At 40.3% G+C, this 13,184-nt stretch overlaps 1 protein-coding gene across 2 annotated transcripts in view; it reads right to left on the reverse strand.

The window, feature by feature from the left end:
• Positions 1–13,184, reverse strand: part of LOC122549740 (progressive ankylosis protein homolog B-like) — a 118,657-nt gene that overhangs the window by 61,528 nt on the left and 43,945 nt on the right. For both annotated transcript variants that reach the window (XM_043689675.1, XM_043689673.1), the window contains exons 6-7: positions 3,495–3,629; positions 1,869–1,961 (exon numbers count right to left, since the gene is read on the reverse strand). In XM_043689675.1, coding sequence (XP_043545610.1) covers positions 1,869–1,961; positions 3,495–3,629 — 228 coding nt within the window. The remainder of the gene's footprint in view (positions 1–1,868; positions 1,962–3,494; positions 3,630–13,184) is intronic.

The raw sequence follows: 13,184 nt of genomic DNA on the forward strand, positions 1-13,184 counted from the left end.
GGCCTTTTCTCGTTGGAATGGCGAAGGATGAGGGGTGACTTGATAGAGGTTTATAAGATGATCAGAGGAATAGGTAGAGTAGACAGTCAGAAACTTTTTCCCCGGGCACAACCGAGTGTTACAAGGGGACATAAATTTACGGTGAAGGGTGGAAGGTATAGGGGAGATGTCAGGGGTGGGTTCTTTACCCAGAGAGTGGCGGGGGCATGGAATGCGCTGCCTGTGGGAGTCGCAGAGTGAGAATCATTGGTGACCTTTAAGCGGTACATGGATAGGTGCTTAAGCTAGGACAAATGTTCGGCACAACATCGTGGGCCGAAGGGCCTGTCCTGTGCTGTATTGTTCTATGTTCTAATACTGAGTGGACTCTCAAACTCTTAACATTGGCCTGTACCTGTGTTTTTGTTTTGGCTGCTGTTTACCAATTATTTACTATCTATGCTACTTAAGCCTGTGATTTGCTCGTATTGCTCGCAAGACAAAAAACTTTTCGCTGTGCCTTGATACACGTGACAATAAATTCAATTCAACATTGGGAACTTAAGATATTGGTTTCACTAGTTTGTTATTTTGAGTCCTTTAAGTCATCAGCTTTTACTGACCATCCCACGTGTGACTCACTATTCTCAGCAATGTTTTTGAGTCTTAATCATCCTCTGAAACAAAGGGCAATTGAATCATGTCATTATGGAAACCACTGCCTATATACCACAGAATGTAACAGTTCAAGGTGGTGATGACCATATTTTCTCTCGGGCTCTTTGGAAAGCCGAATAATAATGGAATTGCTTGCCATGTTCTAATCCAAAGATTGAACTTTGAAACAAAAATTAAAATTCAAAATGACTCATATATTTAAAAATGCTTTCAAAAATAAAAGGGTTATTTGCACTTGCATTGTAATAAAACAAATTCCAATAAGATAACAGATTTGACACTTTTGTTTTCAATCAAGAGTCATACCAAATCTCCAGAACAGGGTAAGGCCCTTCCAACCCATTGAGTTCATGCCAGTCAAAAACAAGCCACCTATTATAATCTCATTTTCTAGTACTTGGCCCACAGCCAGCTTTGCAGGCCTTGGCATCACAAGTCTATTTCTTACTACTTCTTTAATGTTGAGTGTTTCTACTTCTAGCACCCGTACAGGCATACTTTTAAGATTACTACCACATTCTGCAATCTTCATCTTTAGTCAAAATATTTCTTAAAAAAAATGAACTAATTAGCATTGAGAGTCATAGAGGTGTACAGCATTGAAACAGACCCTTCGGTTTAACTCGTTCATGCTGGCCAGATATCCCAACCTAATCTAGTCCCATTTGCCAGCACCCAGCCCATATCCCTCTAAACCCTTCCTGTTCATATACCCATCCAAATGCCTTTTAAGTGTTGTAATTGTCCCAGCCTCCACCACTTCCTCGAGCAGCTCATTCCATACACGTACCACCTTTTGAGTGATATACAGAGAAACCTCTATTATCTGTCATTCGATTATCCGAAAATGATTATCCGGCAAGATTGTAAGGTCCCAATGCTTGGTTAAACTACGTTGCCCGACATTCGATTATTCGGAATTCGATTAACCAAACGAAATACTGCCTGTCCGTGTCCTTCGGATAATAGAGGTTCCTCTGTACCTGTTAATAATGATCATTTCACATTTCTCAAGCAGCCAGGTTGCCATAATCAGATGCTACATAATGTTATGTTAAATATTGTAAGTGTCTATATTGTAACTACCAGAAAACAGCAATGTCTGTCAGCAATTTGCACAGCTTGCTTTAAGTATTTCACTGTTAGTAATTGTATTTTTTGTTCTGGTTTTTCTTGTTGACTGTTCATTCATTTGCCATGTCCAGGATTACCTTGTCAAAAGCAGGGTAAACAGCACGGAGTTCAGTCAGCCAACCATAAGGCATGTGGCCCACTGGATATGTGGCCGTTAAAACAGCAACAGCCTGAAAGTGAAATAAAACAGAAAAAAAATCATTAAATTTACAAAAGGTTTGATATACAACATTCCCATTGTTTTCAGAAATATCTGAATATAAGGGTAATTTTCAGTTGTTTGCAAGTAATAAGTTGGTGATTGTGAATTGCCTATCCAATATCTGATTTTCAGGTTCCTGTCATCAACACGTTAAGTAAAAATTTCCTCCAGTAAATTAGATATTATTCACTTAATTGTTTCATAGACTATAGACTGCCTAGAAAAAAAAAAGCTGCTGGCAAAAAAATATCATGCCTGACCATTGCTTTCTCTGGAGGTTGGTTCGAGGTCATCTTGCAGAATTAGACTTGTCTGCAAATATCTACCTAATAAAGCACAGACTCCTCAAGCATCACTCAAGACATAGTCTTTTCATTGGAAGGGTAAAGATGATCCAAACCTACCCTCCCACCCCTTCCTCTTAAGTATAAAAATAGGGTTTTTTTGCACAGGAGAAAAATCACCATACACATAATAGACCTCTTGCAACTGTAGCCATACAGAAGTCACTCTTGTAAACCCTCCGCATTCCTCAAACTTCAAAAAAAAAAATTCACCTTCAAGGAAGAAACAAAGAACCTGTGGACACTGAAATTAACCCCATTTATTTTACTTCTATTTTCTTCTTCATTTTTGTAGTCACAATTTTGAAATAACTAATTGATTTAAAAGATGTTACAACTCTATTTCAGCATGCAACATTTACATGACAATGAATCAGAATCAATTCTGGTGCTGCTTTAACACTAACTTAGTAATTGTTACATCATAGTTCCAGTTCTAAATGCTGAAGTTGTCTCTATTATAAGTAATCAATGTAATAGCTATATTCCAAATTATTGCTCAAATGCTTGAGCAGAACACATTATACCAATTGGTCAATCTTTCCAAACAGCTATTGAGTGTTATTGATACAGTGGCACAGACATGACGGGATGGCTGACATCTCTTTTGTTGACGTTCAGAAAAGAGACAGATGAGCTGTAACCACATGAGTATGCCACAATGATAATGTCTGTGTGTTGGTGGCAATTTGAGGAATCATGCATTAGTAAACAAACTTGAACTTATAAAAGGTTTACTTAATTCTTTTTCCACGAAGGTAGTGCTTATTTTATTAAAAACAATGCTAGAGACCATCCTAGATGCAACGAAGTCCAGATTTTATTCATAAAAATAAATTATCAATCCTTTATAACTGGCAACAGAATTCACAATTCCTGATGAAGGGCTTTTGCCCGAAACGTCGATTTTCCTGCTCCTTAGATGCTGCCTGACCTGCTGTGCTTTTCTGGCACCACTAATTCACATATATGCAATACGCCAAGATGGATGAAATCACTGCTTGCAACCACCAACATGTTCTGTTACCGATGACTGGGGATAGGTAAAAGTGTACCTGCATTAGGTTTGTCCATGGACTCTGCATCTGAATTACGAACTTACAAAGTCATAACTTTAAAGAAGTAAAAATATTTCGGGTAAATTGAGATAAACTCACCTCTGTGGCTGCTGGACTACCTCCCAGGTCACGAGAAACAAACAAGTTGACAATGGGTCTGCTTATTCGCTGAGTTGCCAGAATCAAGGCCAAAGGCCACCAAAAGGCCAGCATCTTTTTTATAGTGGCCTCGCCCTGCAAAGTAAAAAGTTAAAGTTTAGATCCAATATAAATGAATGGGAAATATTACGTACTTTGGGTATTATTATCCCCTTCTTGGAGATGGCAAGCAAGATGGCAAGTAGGGCAAATAATTTGGCTAGAAATGTGTTGCTGGAAAAGCGCAGCAGGTCAGTCAGCATCCAGGGAACAGGAGAATCGACGTTTCGGGCATAAGCCCTTCTTCAGAAGAAGGGCTTATGCCCAAAACGTCGATTCTCCTGTTCCCTGGATGCTGCCTGACCTGCTGCGTTTTTCCAGCAACACATTTCCAGCTCTGATCTCCAGCATCTGCAGACCTCACTTTCTCCTCAAATAATTTGGCTAGGCAGCACTGGAGAGATACACACTGCTTCTTGATGTAATATGCTGGAGCATGAGATCAAGAAAGTAGTGATGTTTGACCTCTTGAAGAGCATTAAGGTGGATAGGTCCTCAGGGGCCAATGGTATCTACCCCAGGTTCAGAGAGGCGAGAGAGGAGATTGCTGGGGCATTGACCAAGATCTTTGCATCCTCTCTAGCCACTGGACAGGTTCCGGAGGACTGCTGAGTAGCTCATGTTGTTCCTCTGTTCAAGAAAGAAAATAGGGATAATCCAGGAAAATATAGACCAGTGAGTCTCTCACCGGTGGTTGGGAAGCTATTGGGGAGAATTCGTAGGGATAGAATTTATGCACATTTAGAAAAACATGGCCTAATAAGGGACAGTCAACATGGCTTTGTGCAGGGCAGGTCATGTCTTACTTACCTGATTGAATTATTTGAGGATGTGACAAAGGTGATTGATGAGGGTAGAGAAGTGGATGTTATTTACATGGATTTTAGTAAGGCTTTTGACAAGGTCCCACATGGTGGGCTCATCCAGAAGATTAAAGATACATGGAATCCACATAGACTTGGCTGCATGGATTCAGAATTGGTTTGCCCATAGAAGACAGCGTAGTAGTGGAAGGGTGTTTTTCAGTTGGAGATCTGTGACTAGTGGTGTTCTGCAGGGATCTGTACTGGATCTCTGCTGTTTGTGATACATATAAATGACTTAGATGAAAATGTAGATGGGCAGGTTAGTAAGTTTGCAGATAATACAAAGATTGATGTAGAAGGTTGTCAAAGGAGAGAGTATACTTTGGACACTATTTATAAATAAAAGATCAAAGGGTCACAACTTGTGATTGTATTGAACAAACCTAGATGCTATTAAGTCTTTAATCATTAGAATGGACATGCATGGTTTGAATGATTAATAAATAAACCCCAGAATTTCTCTCAAGTCACCGCTGCAAGATATCCTCAGATTTTATCAGAAGCTAATACCTCTGGTCAGACAATGTATTTTATACATTTTGAGGCCATGTTTCAAGTCTGTTTGTATCTGTCAGACTGGTTTTATTTCCAAAGTAGGAATTTATAAAATGCCATATTGACTGACTGCCTACTGACAGTGTACTTTTTGAACAAAATAGAATGTATTTGCAAATACAAATTCATCCTATAGATTTAAAAAAAGAGTGTGTGAGAGAGTGTGCGAGTGAGTGGGCGGGAGAGGGCGGGAGAGGGCGTGGGTGTGTCCCCCCCCATCCTCAGGGGATGCATCAATGCAGAGTTGCTGAGCAGAGGCTGATAGCTATGCGGATGGCTACAACTGGGATCTTGGGTTCATGTCACACTACAGGTGATCCCACCACACTACACATGCTCATATACATGGACACACTTCCACAGACCCCCTCTCGTACACACATTCGCAGTCACTCTCTCAGGCATATACCCCTTCATACTCATGCACACACCTATGGGATGCATTATGTTTTGTATAAAAAGCACAATCTGCAGACACAGCCAGTCAATACGGCAGTTTATAAATCCCTACTTTGGAAATAAAACCAGTCTGACAGATACAAACAGACTTGAAAAATTAAAACCAGTATAACCAGCATTGTCACCTTTATTCTGATAAAACCTGAAGTTATCTTGGGGCAGTGACTTGCAAGAAATTCTAAGGTTTACATTAAATCAATCGAAGCCTGCACCCTCAATCTAATCGATTAAAGGCTTAATAGCCATCTAGTTTGTTCAATATATTCATATAAATATGACCCTTTGATCTTTTACTTATAGCTTCTGCGTCCAATGTATTCTCTCCCACTAGCTGCCTGAAGAAGGAGCAGGGGCTCCAAAAGCTTGTGCTTTCGAATAAACTTGCTGGACCACAACCTGATGTCATGCGATTTCTTACTTTGTCCACCCCAGTCCAACACCAGCACGTCCACATTGTTGTCAAAGGATGCAGTGGGACATAGATCAGTCACAGATATGGGCGGAGAAATGGCAAATGGAGTTTAATCCAGATTAAGTGAGAGGTGCTGCGCTTTGGGAGATCAAAATGTTAAGGAAAAGTATACAATTAACAGCAGGACTCTGAACAGCACTGATGTACAGAAGGATTTGGGGTTCAAATCCATAGCTCTCTGAAATTGGTCACACAAGTAGATAGGATGGTAAAGAAGGCGTAATGGCACGCTTGCCTTTATTGGTCAGGTAATTGAGTATAAGTGTCAGGATGTCACGTTGCAGCTTTATAAGACTTTGGAGAATTATGTTCAATTCTGGTTGCCACATTACAGGAAGGACGTGGAGGCTTTGGAAAGGATGCAGATGAAGTATACCAAGGAGAGGCTAGAAACACTCAGGTTGTTTTCTGTTGAGCAGCAGAGGCTGAGGGGAGACTTGATAGAAGTTGGTAAAATTATGAGATGCATAATTTTATGTTGGTGGTCAGAATCTTTTCCATCGAGTTGAAATCTCGAATAATAGGAGGACATGCATTTAAGGTGAGAGGGGGAATGTTCAAAGGAGATGTGAGGGGCAGGTTTTTTTAAAAAACAGTGGTAGGAGTCTGGAATGCACTGCCGGGGTGGTGGTTGAGACTGATACAATAAGGACATTTTAAAGACTTTTAGATAAGCACAGGAATATGCAATGAATAGATGGATATGGACTAAGGGCAAACAGAAAGGATTAGTTGCATTTAGCATCATGTTCGGCACAACGTTGTGGGCTGAAGGGCCCATTCCTGCTCTATGTTCTCAGCACCCAAGTAATTAAATGCTGAGAGAATCCTTTTGAACCTTTTTGGCTCACCACTAATTAAGGCTGTCAAATGATCAACCTCAAAGCCATTGCTTTGCTACAAGCCTGATTACCTGCCTTCCCAGTAAGGGAGAGGCTGTCCTGTCTGTTGCGTTAGAGGAAGGGCCTCTAATTGTATTAATTAGTTGAACTAATCTGGGATCAAGAGCAACAGTGGGTGGAATTCCTCCCAATTCCCAACCACACCATCCACTAACAAAAGGAAAAAACAAACTTTTCTTGCTGGTTAATCCCCTAAAACCTCTAGGCGACAATCTCTAGGATCCAGAAAATGCTGGTCTCTGATTGGCTGGCTAGGCGAAAGTGAGGACTGCAGATACTGGAGAGGAGATTCAAGAGAGAGTGTGGTGCTAGAAAAGCACAGGTCAGGCAGCATCCGAGGAGCAGGTGAATTGATGTTTCAGGCAAAAGCCCTTCATTGGGGATGAAGGGCTTTTGCCCGAAATGTCGATTCTCCTGCTCCTCTGATGCTGCTTGACCTGCTGTGCTTTTCCAGCACCCCACACTTGACTCTGATTGGCCTGCTGCTTCTGGTGGGGCTGGACTTCAGTAGAGAGAGGACAGTGATTCAGTGAGAAATTCACCAGTCAGCTCTTAAACAGAGTTTGGAGTTTAAGATTGGAACTTGGTGTGGGAAGCTCTCTCATCAATGGAAATGGAAAATCAGCCACACACACACACACACACTTTGTGCATGAAGCACTAAATGTTAGCTCTGTTCAAAACAACAGTAATCTGGTTGTCACATAGTAGTCACTCCGCTAAATAGAGTTAGCAAAGCCTACATTAGCATTCCATCATCATGTTTCCCAGGAAGGGCAGTTGAAATCATAAGATCACATGACATGAGAAAGCAGCAGACGATTCAGCCCAATGATTTTGTTTTGCCAGTCAATGAGATCATGGATGATCTCGTCATTCTCAATTCATTTTCATGCCTTTTCCCCAAAGACACAGACAGGCATGTTAAAAATCTGTTTATCTCAACCTTGAATATACTTACTTACCCAGCCTCAACAGCTCCCTGTGGTAAAGAATTCCACAGATTCACTGTGCTCAGAAGAAATTCTTCCTCATTTGTCTCAACTGGGCAACTCCTTACTAAGATTAGATCCTAGACTTTCTCACAAGGGAAACAACCTCTCAGCATCAACACAGTCAAGCCCACAAAAGGATCATTCTCATAAACTTGCCACTCATTCTTCTAAACTCCAATGTGTACAGGCCAATCTACTCAACCTCTCCTCATAAGTCAGTCAGTCCATATCCAAGATGGACCTAGTGAAACATCTCGACTGCCTGCAATGCTAGTATATCTTTCATTACAGAAGAGGACTAAAACTATTCACAGTATTCTCGATGTTATCAAACAAGTGTCTTGTAAAGTTTTAGCAAGACTTTCCTGCTTACAAACTTCACTACCTTTTAATAAAGGCTAACATTCCATTTGCCTTCCATAGTAACCGCTGAACCTGAATGCTAACATGCTATGATTTATGCATTAAGATCCTCCAAATTCCTCAACGCTGCAGCTTTCTGGAGTTTTTTTCATTTAAATAATATTCAGCTCTTCTATTCTTCCTGCTAAAGTGCACAACCTCATATTTTCCCCACATTATATTCTATTTGCTGAGTTTTTCCCCCATTTCCCTAACATGTCCATATCCCTCTGCAGACTGTCATCTTAACCATTTGCCTTAACATTTACTTTTGTCATTAGCAAACTTGGTAATAATACATTTACTTCCATCATCTCAGTCATTAACATTGGTTGTAAATAATTATGGCCCCAGCACTGATCCCTGTGACATGCCATGAGTTACGGATTTGAATCCTGAAACTCCCCTTTATCCCAAACCTCAGCCTTCTATTAATTAGTCAATCCTCTGTCCATGCTAACATGCGACATCCAATGCAATGGGTTCTCATTTTATGAAGTATGTAATTAAGTTGATAAGTCACCAAAACTGGATGTGATGCGGAGGGAAGGAAGGATAAAAATTGCAGAGTGCTGGCCAATAAACTTCAAGTTTTCCTTGGGGTGTGATCCCAGAGAATGGAGAGAATTGCAAATGTTGTACCTTTCTTCAATACAAGGTGTATTTAGCTTTACAGATCAATCAGTTTAACCTCAGTGGAGGATAACAATAGTCTAGGACCAAAATTAAACAGTGACTTGCACACACGCAAATTAATTAGCTATTTCAGCATGGATCTGATGAAGACATTTCCCTAACCAATTGAGTTCTTGATGAAATAATACAGGGTTTATGAGAGTAATGTGATTTAAGGTGGTTTATGTGATCTAATAAAATCCAATATAAATATGATTGCCAGACGTATCAAAACTCATGGATTAACATGGCAGTAGCAGCATAAATATAAAGTTGGCAAGCTGACAGAAAACAGCAGTAATTAGATTTTGTTTTTGGATAGGAGGCTGACATATAAGGGTCACTTTTTCTAGTGAAACATTTACTTTTCCATTAGATTTTGGCATTGCTGTCAGGTTAGCACTTGTTGCCTAACAAGCGGCTTCCTGGGCCATTTCAGAGAAGAGTTAAGCGTCAACCACACCGGTGTGTGTCTGGAGTCACAAGGCAGGCAGACCAGGCAAGGTTACATATGAGCCATTCAAGTTTTTTTTAAAAACTTGAATTTGAAAAACACTTCATGGTCACCATTGCTGGAATTATCTTGATTTTTATTTCTAATCTATTTGACCACATGTCCCTGGACCATTAGCCTGGATTAGATCACTTTACAGTGTGGAAACAGGCCCTTCGGCCCAACAAGTCCACACCGACCCGCCGAAGCGCAACCCACCCATAACCCTACATTTACCCCTTTACCTTACACTACGGACAATTTAGCATGGCCAATTCACCTGACCTGCACATCTTTGGACTGTGGGAGGAAACCGGAGCACCCAGAGGAAACCCACGCAGACACGGGGAGAATGTGCAGACTCCACACAGTCAGTCGCCTGAGGCGGGAATTGAACCCGGGTCTCTGGCGCTGTGAGGCAGCAGTGCTAACCACTGTGCCACCGTGCCGCCCACTAGACTGGACTCCTGCATGATTACCTGATGTCACTACAACTACACCACCACAACCCCTGGATTAATTACTCACAACATGGTGCACAAAGCACAATTTCAAAGTTTACATATGGCATAATTTGGAAGTATTGGATACCATGAGGAGAACAGTGATAAACCTCAAGTGGACATAAGCTGATTGAATGAGAAGTGGCATATGAAATTTAATACAAGACTGATTAATTCTGTTGGGAAGAACAACAGGAGATAATATCAAAAAAAAAAAAGAGTACAGATGCAGCTAGACATCAGAACATAGTGACCAATAGCAGGAGTAAGCCATTTGGCTCCCCAAGTCTACAGAATTCTACCATTTGATAAGATCATGGTTGATCTGTCTGTGAACTTAACTCCACATTTCAGCTTGCCACGTTAACCATTTATTGTCTGGTTGATAAAAAGTCTGTCTAACTCAGCCTTGAATATATTCAATTATTCAGTTGCTCTCGGAAGTAAAGAACTCCAACAATTAAACAGCCCTATGAGAGAAGTATTTTTTCATCTTCATCTTAAATGAGAGAACCCTCATTTCAAGTTGTATTACCTTGCCATTCTCAGATCCTCCAGGAGATGAAACATACTCTCAACATCTACCCAGTCAAGAATAGAATTTCAGAAATGCTGGATTTCTCCACCATTTTCGACATTTGTTTCAGATTTCCAGCATCTGGAATACTTTGCTTTTACAAATTTGGGTTTCACAAATAAAAAGGTGTAGACTACAAATCCAAGGAAGTTATAACGTAACTTTATAAAACATTGAAATAAAACAAAGAACTGTGGATGCTGGAAATCTGAAGCAAAAAAATAAACTGCTAGAGAAACTCAGCAGGTCTGGCAGCACCTATGGAGGGAAAGCAGAGCTAAATGCTTCGAGTTAAGGGTCATTGGACTCAAAGTTAACTCTGCTTTCTCTCCACAAATGCTGCCAGACCAGCTGACTTTATCCAATAGTTTCCATTTCAGTTTTTAAAAAAATACTGATTTGCTTTCAACAAGAGCACTGTGTTCAATTTTGGTCTATGTGCTTTAGGAAGAATTAATGTATTAGAGATGATGCAGAAAACAAAATGATGAGAATAGTTTCGGGGGGGTGGGGGGGATGGACTTCAGTTACATGGTTGGACTGCAGCAATTGGGTCAGTTCTCCTTAGAACAGGATATTGACAAGCGATTTGATAAAAGATATTAAAAACTATGAGAAGTCTGAACAGAGTATACAAAGCTATTCTTGTGTTCCTCTAGCACCACTAATCCAGAATCTGGTTTCCAGCATCCGCAGTCATTGTTTTTATAAAGCTATTCTTTCCACTGGCAAAAAAGTCAAAGAATGGAGCACAGCAGTTAAAATGACTAGGAATATATTCTTAAATTGTAACTTGATATTTTTACATAGCAAGTGTTTGATATGTGCTGCTTGAGAATACAGTGAAGTCTAAACTGTAGCTTTCAAAACAAACGTATAGTAAAAAATTACAGGTCAACGGAATCAAGTACAGGGAACAAGAGTAGCTAAAATGCTCGTAGAGAGAGGAAAACAAGTAGAATGAGCTCCATCTGTATTATAATTATTCTTTGTATCCAGTCATGGAATAATAACTCATCCCCAAATTGTTTATAACTGATTCCAAAGTCCTAACAGATCTTTGATTCTATTTTCCACATGCCTTCTGAATCCATGCATTTATTCAACAGGTTTTCCATCTCTACCATTGATGCCTTTGTCTCTAATATAACCTCCTTTTTCATCCCTATATTGTCTGAATCTGTGCTAGACATTTTTGTGTGAGCTGCAATTTCCTTCTAGTTAATCACTGGGTTGACTAAAGCCATTGTCTCCAGCCCGCACTGTAAACCCAGTAATATGAACAAAGATTCAATCCCATTCCCTAGACATCATCTGGGAGTTTCAATTCAACTGTTGACAATTTTAGTACTTTTTCTAACCTCAACCTTAGTTTCTGATATATTTCCTCTTCCTACATATCTTTCCTGCCACAAAGACAGCCTACTTCTACTTGCATAACAATACAAATAATTCCTCCACACACCACTTCCATCATCGCAGTTCATTTACCACTGAAACCCTATACCATATGCTTGTCCCCTCCAGCTTCAATAGACTTTGCTAGCCAATCTTCATGACCTCAAGTATAAAACTTGAGGTTTATGTTTCTTTATGGTTTCAGCCCTTCTGTTCCTAGTATCCTCCAACCCTACAACTGAATTCTCTGCTTGTTTGATTCTGGCTTTTTGTGAATTTCATCTCCCTTTGCTCAACAAATGGGGTCTATGCTTTCTACTACCTAGTTCCCTCAAACTAGGATTCTCTCCATTAATCTCTTCTGCTCTCCAGCTCTACTTTAAGATGCCTCTTAAAATCTACCTTTTTGACTCAGTTTTTTGGCCATCTCCATCACTACCTTTGGATTGCTGTCAATTTTTAGCTAAACGCTTTTTTTTTTTAAGATTAGATTACATTACAGTGTGGAAACAGGCCCTTCGGCCCAACAAGTCCACCCCAACCCGCCGAAGTGCAACCCACCCATACCCCTACATTTACCCCTTACCTAACACTACGGGCAATTTAGCATGGCCAATTCACCTGACCTGCACATCTTTGGACTGTGGGAGGAAACCGGAGCACCCGGAGGAAACCCATGCAGACACGGGGAGAACGTTCAAACTCCACACAGTCAGTCGCCTGAGGCAGGAATTGAACCCGGGTCTCTGGCGCTGTGAGGCAGCAGTGCTAACCACTGGGCCACCGTGCCGCTTCTGAGAGATGCCTTGACATGATTTTTAACTAAGTCTATGGATAAATTAAATAATGTTTAGACAGACAACAATCTGTTCCTTATTTTTAAAATTGCTGAGAAATTTAACTGGCAGCCAAGTTGGATAATCTCATGTGAATTGATACGCTGTTTTTAAACAAGCAAATAAAATGACAGACCTATCCTCTAAACACTTTGATTGCATCAAACAGTTAGCACAGTATGAATTCAAAACAGAATTGGCCAAGTGTTTCAGAATGATGACAGCTGTTGCATTTAGGGCAGAGTATGTTTGAAAGTTTGGCACTGACACAAGATTTGCATCATCTTAAGCTGGGTGTATATAAATTGCAAAGAGGTCTACAGAGGAACCTCGATTATCCGAAAATCAATTATTCAAATTTTGAATTATCCAAAGATGATATCAAGGTCCCGCAAAAACATTATATCAAAAAGAGGTAAGTGTATTCGATTTACCTGTACTGAAGAACATGTGAAAAC

This window comes from Chiloscyllium plagiosum, chromosome 5, assembly GCF_004010195.1.
Source record: "Chiloscyllium plagiosum isolate BGI_BamShark_2017 chromosome 5, ASM401019v2, whole genome shotgun sequence".
Lineage (NCBI taxonomy): Eukaryota > Metazoa > Chordata > Chondrichthyes > Orectolobiformes > Hemiscylliidae > Chiloscyllium > Chiloscyllium plagiosum.